This window comes from Sardina pilchardus, chromosome 10, assembly GCF_963854185.1.
Source record: "Sardina pilchardus chromosome 10, fSarPil1.1, whole genome shotgun sequence".
Lineage (NCBI taxonomy): Eukaryota > Metazoa > Chordata > Actinopteri > Clupeiformes > Clupeidae > Sardina > Sardina pilchardus.
In genome coordinates, this window is record NC_085003.1 from 21,966,354 (window position 1) to 21,976,353 (window position 10,000).

Consider the following 10,000-nt stretch of genomic DNA (forward strand, 5'->3'; position numbering starts at 1 on the left):
GTAGGTGTGTGTGTGTCTGTGAGTGTACCTGTACGATTGTCCAGGCTGTAGGTGTGTGTGTGTGTGTGTGTGTGTGTGTGTGTACCTGTACGAGTGTCCAGGGTGTAGGTGTGTGTGTGTCTGTGAGTGTACCTGTACGATTGTCCAGGCTGTAGGTGTGTGTGTGTGTGTGTGTGTGTGTGTGTGTGTGTACCTGTACGAGTGTCCAGGCTGTAGGTGTGTGTTGCCTCTTCCTCCTCGCCCATCCTCATCTTCACAGCGAACGGGCAGGGCACGTCGGCACGGTGACAGTCTCCGGCCTGTCCGTTATAAATCCCGCCCATGTGCATGATGCTGCCGTAGACTCTCCATCCCAGCAGCCCATTGGCCAGCGGAGGCAGGAAGCGGGAGTCAGGGGGCAGCGTTGCCGTGGTGAAGATGTATGGGTCGCTCGGGTCACTGGCCATCACGGGCGCCCCCTGGCTTCTGCTAGGCCAGGAGTACAACAGGACAGCATTAAACTTTACATCGGCCACAGACAACAACAGCCTCCATCCCAATGTGAAATTATAACAGATCTGTGATATGATAGCCAGCCTAGTCAAAAATCCAGTCACATTATACCTGCAAAAAAGAACCGTTTAAAATCATATAGTTACGTTCCTTTTTGAGAGCCATCTGTGTGAACTGTGAAGTTTGCTGAGCAGGTAAGTGACCGCTATGGCCATTACCAAAGCAGCGGAGATTCCCCTCCGTTTCATATCGTAAAGACCAACACACACGCACTGAGGAGCGCGTTATCGGACGCGGACGCAGCCGTGCATGCTGACGCGTCTTCAGCTCTGTGTTGCAATGATGCCAGCATCTGCACCCTGCAATATTGGAACAGGGAGGCAGACGGAGACAATCGCATGCTTACGTGAAAAGAAGGCGGCGGTGTGTCGGCTCCTGTGAAAACTCCCGGTGGATGGAATGTGCCCCTGCATAGAGAAAAGACGGTGATGTTTAGCCAGCTCAACAAATGCGTCTGGTTACAGGACGTTTGTAGACGAACATACCACAACGTAAGCCTGTGTGGGTTGTAGGGCATTTAAACGAGTATTTTTACGGTGTAAAGGTTATTTTAGGCTACTATATTGCAGCGGGTCATGTGATGTCAGTAACTTTGTTGAGAAAAGCCAGCAGAGGAGGGCGGGCTCAGAAGTGCGACCAAAAGAGCGAGGGTACGGGGCGTGTTCTCGCCAGTCCGTTTGCTATGCTTACAAAGTTTTCGAGATATTCAATATAATTAGCCTATATGATTCAGTCAATTTGAGTGGGTTGTTTACCAATTTAATTTCAGAATAGTAATGTTAAAGAGTTGACAGCTAGGGCTGTAACTTTAGGCTATGGACTCTGGTCAAACTCGCTAAACGTAACCACATAGAAATAGCCTACCACCAATTATTATTTTGAAATATATATGCCAGGATACTAACTTACTTATTGATTTATTCAAAGCGACTTATCTTTATGTCAGTCATTATAAGGGCTAGACTCCGCTGAGCAGCTCAGGATAGGCAATATGCTACAGCAGGAGGCTGCAATATCTATCATTCGCCTTTTGTGTGCAAGATGATGTTGAACATGTCCCATTTCTCAGGAGGAGGTTCATTTGCTGCGAAGGGGGATTGGTCTCTTGGGAGTGTTCGTCGTGCCCTGCGGATGCGTTGCCTGCACTTTCTCATCAACATGGGCGTTACGGAGTTGGCTACAACGCAGCTGTTGCACAGATCGGCCTGCAATTGAAGTGATTTGTCATCTTAATGAAGCATCTGGTCAAACTGTAGCTTTGGAGATCATACTGAACTGTTTTCTATTCCCGACCAGACGTAGCCCATTTCCTGTTTTCCAGTTCCACAGTCCATCACTTACAGATAAACCTCAATCAAACTATATCTGGTCAAGTCCAGATTTGTTTTAGTCTTTTTTTGTGTGTGTCGGATGTCCGCTTCTGCAGAAGCAAGGGCTGTTGTAGGCCTATCTGACCTCTTAATTCCAGGGCAGTGCAGCAGCCTCAAGTTAGGTAGGCCTATAATTAAGATCTATTATTATCGTAAGACTTCTGTCAACAAAGAGTGCAGTGAGTTCAATTTCTCAAGTGGGGATAAACCGGATGCTTTAGTGGCCTAAGACATGCAAACAATCCAGCGTCCTCTGAGTCATTGTTTCCATCACATCTTAGTGGGGTAATAGAACGAAGCCACTGCACTGGCACTCCACCACACTGGCAAACTCATCCACTCCGGAGAAAGAAAAGAGAGAAAGAAAACCCTGTAATGGTGGCTCTTGTGCATGCAAGCTGCCTTGACTTTTTAGATTTGTGCACTGGTGTAGGTTGGCCAGCAGGTGGCGGTGTGGCGCCGCTGAGGCGGACCTGGCTGCGTGCCGCGGGTCAGCGCTCCAAACCCTGGGAAACACTGGGGTTTGTCCTTATAAGGCTGCAATCCATCCGCTCCCCTCGTCCTCCCCCTTTCCTCCCCTCTTTGCTTCTCTCTGTGTCCCTCTCTCCCTCTGTCTCTCTCTCGCTCTCTTTCTCAGACCTAAGGAATATTTACAGGGAGCCAGAACGGCCTACCTTATTAGGACTGGCCCTTGTTGTCAGCAGCTCCATCCTAGCAGGACAGCGGACACTCTTTTCCTCCTCTGTCTGTCTCTCTCTCTCTCTCTGTGAGTGTGTCTGTGTGTGTGTGCGCACATGAGTCCAAATGTTCATGTGTGGGTCAGTAAACGTGTGTGTGTGTGTGTGTGTGTGTGTGTGTGTGTGTGTGTGTGTGTGTGTGTGTGTGTGTGTGTGCATGCATATGTCTGTATATGTGTGTGTGTGTGTGTGTGTGTGTGTGCACATATGTTGGTGTGAGTGCAAATGCGTGTGAGTTGGTCTGTGAGTGAGCGAGTGTCTGTATCTGTAAGCAGCATGTGTGAGTCTGTGAATGTAATTGTGTGTGTGTGTGTGTGTGTGTGTGTGTGTGTGTATTTGTGAGAGAGAGAGGGAGAGAGAGAAAGAGAGAGACTATAGATGGGACAACCAGATGAGTGTATGGGTGGGAGAGAGTTGCGCGGGTGGGCTGCCGTCTAAAGGTCAGTCCGTTTTCCAGACATCTGCAGCACCAGGGCTGGGAAAGGGACCAGCGCGAGCAGAGCATGAGCAGGATACTGCAACAACAACAACGACGACAATAACAACATGGCAACCGCACCACACACACGCACACATGCACACACGCACACACACACCTCTGCCACAAAATCACCACATCACAACTCAGTTCACTTCTCTCTTCCTCTCATCTTTCTCTTTCCATCTCCTTTCTTCCTCTTCCTCTCCCATCCCCTCTCTCATCTCTTTATCTCTCTCTCCCTCTCTATCCCCCTCTCTCTCTCCCTCCCTCAGTGGGAATGTCAGTCCTTCAGCCTCTCTTCTCGTCTCCCCCTCCTCTCTGTCACTCGCTTTTCTCCTGATGAGGGACATCTGGTCAGCAGCCACACAGAGAGAAGGACACAATGATGATGATGAGAGAGAGAGAGAGAGAGAGAGAGAGAGAGAGAAAGAAAGGGGACATGAGAGCTAGTTGCAGCGTTATGTGAAGGGTTATATTTAGCATGAAACATAAACATACTGGGATACCCATCTCCACTAATAAACCCAAAGAATGAACACACACACAAACACACTCACCCCACCACTATCACCCCCCCCCACACACACACACACACACACACGCATAGACATATTCTTTTTTTATTACTCAATTTCTATTTATTTTCTGAAGTTCCTTGAGGGTAGTCCTCATGTTCAGCGAAGCTGTGCCAATCCCTGTGTGTGTGTGTGTGTGTGTGTAAGAGAGGTGTTCTATCTCTCTGGAGACCCACGCTACTGATGAGTCCTCTTGCATATCCTCCGTCAGCCGTATTCATGCAGCCAACGGTTGAAAAGACCCACCCATTCCATGCTCCCTCCCTCTCTCTCTCTCTCACACACACACACACACACACACACACACATGCCTCTGTATTACCTGCCACTGTAAGAAAATCAACCATCTGCAAATCACACACACACCACTGCGTGCACACACACACACACACACACACACACACACACACACACACACACACACAAGGACCCTTTCTCGTAGGAACCCTTCCAACACCACTGTGCACACACACACACACACACACACACACAGACAGACTCTTTCCTTTCACAGGCACCCTTCCAACAGCACTACACACACACACACACACACACACACACACACACACACTAACCCACACACTTGAGAGGCTTTAGGTTCAGTGGGTGTGTTTGATGGGCTGCAGGTCTTAGGTTTGGTTCTGAGGGCTTTGGCTAATGTGATTAGTGAAGTCATTTGCAGGTTTCCAGGCAGTCGGGCGTGTGCTGAAGACCGAGCGCTGCCTCAGATCCGCCTGCCCAGCTACCGCAGGCACAGCCAGGCCTGGGACACCAGCTAGTAGCTACCGCAGGCACAGCCAGGCCTGGACACCAGCTAGTAGCTACCACAGGCACAGCCAGGCCTGGGACACCAGCTAGTAGCTACCGCAGGCACAGCCAGGTCTGGGACACCAGCTAGTAGCTACCGCAGGCACAGCCAGGTCTGGGACACCAGCTAGTAGCTACCGCAGGCACAGCCAGGCCTGGGACACCAGCTAGTAGCTACCGCAGGCACAGCCAGGTCTGGGACACCAGCTAGTGACGAGCTACCGCAGGCACAGCCAGGCCTGGGACACCAGCTAGTGACGAGCTACCGCAGGCACAGCCAGGCCTGGGACACCAGCTAGTGACGGACAGCATGCAGGTCCAGCTCCAGACTAAATCAGAAGCCCTGCAGGACCAGATCAGTGGCCAAATCAGAACCACCTCAATGCCAGAGTTAGGGCTGGGCAATTTTTTATTTATTTAATTTGGAAATCAAGTTTATTATTATTATTATTATTATTATTAATAATAATAATAAATCAAATCTGTTTGTTTTTATGAAATTGTGAAATTTTCTCTTTAAATTCAATCACTAAAAAAAATATCTGGCATAGGCTATGTCCAATGTCGTTAACCTTTACCCATCTGATGATGGGCAGCAAACATAAGTAGGTTCTGACGTCAAAAGTAATGGAGCTCATTAGTGAGCTCATCCATACGCATAGAGGCTTAGGCCTACTGCACAATGAATAAACTAATGATACTGCCAGAGTAGGCTGATATCTGCACTGTATCCTCCATTTAACTTGTCTGTTACCACCAAAGGATTATAAGGCCGACTACCAAACCCGATAGGTTAAAATTCCAGAGGGAAAATTTAAACAAAACAAAGTCACACTGTAACTTGTTTTGAACGATTCTTGTAGTTTGTGGGGGGAGGTGTTGATTAAAATCATGATCGATCAATCAGTTTTTTGTGAAAAAAAAAAAAAAAAATCTAGGTCATTTCGCCCAGCCCTAGCCAAAGTGGGCAGCAGTCAAGCATTCTCAGGCAAACTTTCAGTGAAATGTGAACAAATGTTTTTGTAACTGAATATTTTTGTCTACGGTATATGGATGACATTTACTTTAGCTTCAGTTACCTGACTTGAAAACCGAAGGTTAAAGTACACATTCTATCAGGTTTGTCACCAAAATTCTAAGGAAATATTTTAAGCACATACACGTACACAAATCGGGGGGTGATTTTTGACAGCGCCTTCACTTTTCACTTGCTTTTACTTAGGGTCCCCCTTTTTAAGCGCCCATGCACAGTGTCCTATGGTTACCTTTTCAATTGTCTCTCCTTTTTGTATTACTTGTTTCTTGTATTACTCCTACAGTCATTGTCTGTACACTGTAGCCGCTTTGCTTTTTTCCTTGTTTTGTGCCTTAAGGTCTTTTATTTGTTCTTTACACTTTACTATGAAACACTTTGGTGCAGCTCAGCGTCTGTACGTGCTGTAGAAATAAAATTTGCCTTAGCTTGACACACAAACACACACACACACACACACACACACACACACACACACACACACACACACACACACACACACACACACACACACACACACACACACACACACACACACACACACACACACACACACACAACAATAAAAACAATGAGTCACACGCGCACAAAAGACAGGCAATTCCTCATCGTACACACAATGGCTTTTATTAAGTGCAGACATCCATATCATATATTAGGAAAAACATGTGTAAAAGAGAGAGGATAACAAGTTTCCATTCACAAAGGTTGGCACTTCATAAGAATCATATTTGTACATATAATAATACTATCAATAATATCAATAATATCAATAATGACAATAACAATATAATAATAATAATAATAATAATATCAATAATGATAACAATAATATAATAATATTAATAACAAAACATCTTCCCTGGAAAACAGTTGGAAGGAGCTTGCAACCAACATAAAACCGGACACAAGAGACATGTATGAAAACAGCATTCTTTACCTTGATATCCATAGTAATAATAATAATAATAATTTTAAAAAGAAGTCAAAAACAATGCATAGCATATTATTAAAAGGCATTTCCACTTCAAACTCTGGGTTCCCTTCAGCAGGGGCAACCGTGGACGGAGGCTCCTGATTGGATAACAGGCACGCGGTCAAGACCATGTTCTTCTGGGTTCCCTCTATGGACGGTGCGGTGACTTTCAGTGTGTGTGTGTGTGTGTGTGTGTCTGTGCATGTGTGTGTGAGTGTGAGTGTGCCTGTGAGTGCTAACTACTCCGCACCCATGTGCAAATCCAATAACATCAGTCAGCTTTTCACCATTTCCTGGTTTTGCCTGTGTGTGTGTGTATTTAAAACAGCAATGCGCAGCTGCTAAAGGCTTTGTTGACTCCTCAGCGAACGCAGGGCAGTTAAAGGGAATAAGTGAGAAGTGGGACAAGTGGGAACTGGGAAGTGTTACAAGTGGGAAGTGGGAACTCCTCCTTTCTGTTTGTGTGGTCCCACGGGGTTCCCTGATCCCTGGTGGGTGACTAGGTGCACAGATATAAATAAATATAATGTGTGGGAATATGCATGTGTGTGTGTGTGTGTGTGTCAGTCTGTGTGTGTATGTGTGTGTGTGTGTGTGTGTGCTGGAGGGGACTTTAACTGGAGCTGGCTGTTTGGAGAAGGGTTCATGGTTAGGGCATCAGTTAGTGTGAGCCTGCTACATAAAATCAATACTGATCCCTACATGGACTGTGCATTGTGACGTGTTAAACCCTCTACTAAGTGTGTGTGTGTGTATGTATGTGTGTGTGTGTGTGTGTGTGTGTGTGTGTGTGTATGTGGTTAAAACACACCAAGAGTGCTGGTGATCCTCAGGGTTCAACTACCCCTGACGGATGGAACGCGTGGTAGAGAGAATGTGCGTGTGTATGACTTGTCAAACAATAAGGACAGCAACTGTGCCAATCCCTGTGTGTGTGTGTGTGTGTGTGTGTGTGTGTGTGTGTAAGAGAGGTGTTCTATTTGAACTCCTTCAGTCTCTCTCCTCTGATTGGTCACGGAAAATTGGTTGCCATTGTTGGCAGGTCCTTGGTGAGTGTGTGTGTGTGTACGCTCGGCCCAGGTATGTGTAGGCAGTGAACACACACACACACACACACACACGCACAAAAATATATCATAGAAGCAGTCTCTATTTCAGCTGTGAACTATGCTGGTACAAACAAGGCATTCTTCTTTCCTCTGTCTCTCTCTCACTCGCTCTCTTTCTTTGGCACTTGAAGGGATGTGAGGAGGAAGGGAAAGAGATATTGTGTGTGTGTGTGTGTGTGTGTGTGTGTGTGTGTGTGTGTGTGTGTGTGTGTGTGTGTGTGTGTGTGAGTGTGTGTGTGTGAGTGAGAGAGAGAGAGAGAGTGAGAGAGAGAGAGAGAGAGAGAGAGAGAGAGTGTTTCGTGCCCTTTTCGGTCATTCTTCCTCTCGACTGCTGTGTCCATCTATTTGGAGAGTTTACTGATGACCCTGATGAGAGCGCCATTCTCATCCTTCAGCCGCTGATTATCTGCTCTTAAATCCCCCAACACCTGCACGGCACACACACACGCACACACACACACACACACACCAATAAGTACAAATAGAAACACAGAGACATGATATTTTTTTTCCTGCTGTGACAATGACCTCAGTGAACCTCAAGGGAGCCAATCAGGGGCGAGCACTGAGTCTGCTAAGCCAATGAGAGGGATGGAAGGACTGCCATCTCTTACCTTTAGCTCCTCCTCCAACTCTGCCACACGGCGTTCCAACATTCTCCGCTCCTGAGATGGGCAGAGAGACAGAGAGAGAGAGAGAGAGAGAGAGGGAAGGAGGGAAAGAGAGACAGAGAGAGAGAGGTGAAGAGAGGGAGAGAGACAGAGAGAGAGAGAGAGAGAGACAGAGGGGAGGGAGGGAGAGAGAGACAGAGGGAGAGAGAGTTCATGTAACTTGAACACCTCAGTGCAATGCAGCATATAATGACAGCTGGTCACAGCTGGTCAGTCCAAGATAGAACACAACTGGCCAGTCCTTACAGGATTTTGTGATTGTGCAAATCCACACAAATTCAAGGCTTTACAGAAAGTTGCATTTTTTTTTCTACTTACCGCATTATTTTCTAAATGTAACTCCTTAACTCTGCATTATTAGTGATTACTGATTGGATAATTCCAGGATTTTAACGGATTCTCATTGGCCTCTGAGGTTTGAGGTCACTCCCATCAGACTCACCTTCTTCTCCATTTCCAGGAGGGCTGAACAGTCACTGAACCTCTCCTGTCTCTGCTTAACAAACAACATACACACTTAGGATGGGACAAACACTCAATCTCACAATAATGTGTGTGTGTGTGTATGTGTGTGTGTGTGTTTAGGTGTGTGTATATGTGTATATGTGTGTGTGTGTGTGTGTGTGTGTGTGTGTGTGTGTGTGTGTGTGTGTGTGTGTGTGTGTGTGTGTGCACCTGTGTGACGTTGTCCAGGTCCATTCTAGTCTGTGGGTGTGTGCATGCATGCATATGTGTGTGTGTGTGTGTGTGTGTGTGTGTGCGCACCTGAGTTGCTTTGTCCAGGTCCATCCTGGTCTGGGTGACTGTCCTCTGTGTGTCCTGCAGCTGTGACTGAAGTGCTCCGTTCTCTCTGGACATCTCCTCAAACAACTACAGATGGAGGGAGAGAGAGAGAGAGAATGGAGGGAGGAGAGAGAGAGACAGAAAGAGAGAAAGACGGAGGGAAAGAGAGAGAAAAGAGAGATGGAGGGAGGGGGAGAGAGAAAGGGTGGAAAAGAAAGAGGAAAGAAAGTAAAAAAGTATACATGATATAGGGAGTGTAAACAGTGTTTTCTCAGGATAAGTCGATGCCTCACGGCAGCATCGGACACACACACACACACACACACACACACACACACACACACACACACACACACACACACACCTTCTTGTAGTCCTTTGTTTCAGATCCCCTTCCTATGATACAGTCATTGAAAGACTGGTCAGACCTATGAGACAAGGAAAAACACTTACTGATAACCTAAACAAACATATTCTCAAACTCTTTCTCTCTCATACACATACACACTCAGACACACAGACACACACACACACACACACACACACACACACACACACACACACACACACACACACACACACACACACACCAGAAAGTTTATGAGGTCACGTTGAGGTTCTTACCTGCTGCCCGTTCGCCTGTCCGTCTGGAAAATAACAGATACAGTACTGTCATCCAATTGGTACAAACACTTTCACACACATCTTTGGAACACACACACACACACACGCACACAAACACTGAAAGACACTCGAACACAGGGACACACACAAACACGAAAATATTATGCAAACAGCAGAACAGACACAATCACTTCTTTGGAACTCACACACACACACACACACACACACACACACACACACACACACCTGTGGGTCCTGCCCATTTCCTTCCTCTCCACTCAG

General features: G+C 46.7%; 2 protein-coding genes across 11 annotated transcripts in view; both read right to left on the reverse strand.

The window, feature by feature from the left end:
- Positions 1-1,525, reverse strand: part of pgghg (protein-glucosylgalactosylhydroxylysine glucosidase) — an 11,164-nt gene extending 9,639 nt beyond the window's left edge. The window contains exons 1-3 of one of the 5 annotated variants that reach the window (XM_062547024.1): positions 1,462-1,525; positions 899-959; positions 194-465 (exon numbers count right to left, since the gene is read on the reverse strand). In XM_062547024.1, coding sequence (XP_062403008.1) covers positions 194-446 — 253 coding nt within the window. In that variant the 5' untranslated portion in view covers positions 447-465; positions 899-959; positions 1,462-1,525. Of the gene's footprint in view, positions 1-193; positions 469-898; positions 1,140-1,461 lie in introns of those variants that run through there. The other 4 variants (XM_062547020.1, XM_062547023.1, XM_062547021.1 and 1 more) reach the window with 4 other exon arrangements.
- Positions 1,526-6,180: 4,655 nt separating this feature from the next.
- The window catches only part of zmp:0000001167 (protein phosphatase 1 regulatory subunit 12A), a 30,842-nt gene continuing 27,022 nt past the window's right edge, over positions 6,181-10,000 (reverse strand). For 5 of the 6 annotated variants that reach the window (XM_062547029.1, XM_062547027.1, XM_062547030.1 and 2 more), the window contains 7 exons: positions 9,965-10,000; positions 9,719-9,741; positions 9,459-9,522; positions 9,077-9,181; positions 8,754-8,807; positions 8,255-8,305; positions 6,181-8,068 (listed from right to left, as the gene is read on the reverse strand). The exon at positions 9,965-10,000 is cut by the window's right edge and continues 15 nt beyond it. In XM_062547029.1, coding sequence (XP_062403013.1) covers positions 7,982-8,068; positions 8,255-8,305; positions 8,754-8,807; positions 9,077-9,181; positions 9,459-9,522; positions 9,719-9,741; positions 9,965-10,000 — 420 coding nt within the window. In that variant the 3' untranslated portion in view covers positions 6,181-7,981. The remainder of the gene's footprint in view (positions 8,069-8,254; positions 8,306-8,753; positions 8,808-9,076; positions 9,182-9,458; positions 9,523-9,718; positions 9,742-9,964) is intronic. The other variant, XM_062547026.1, reaches the window with a different exon arrangement.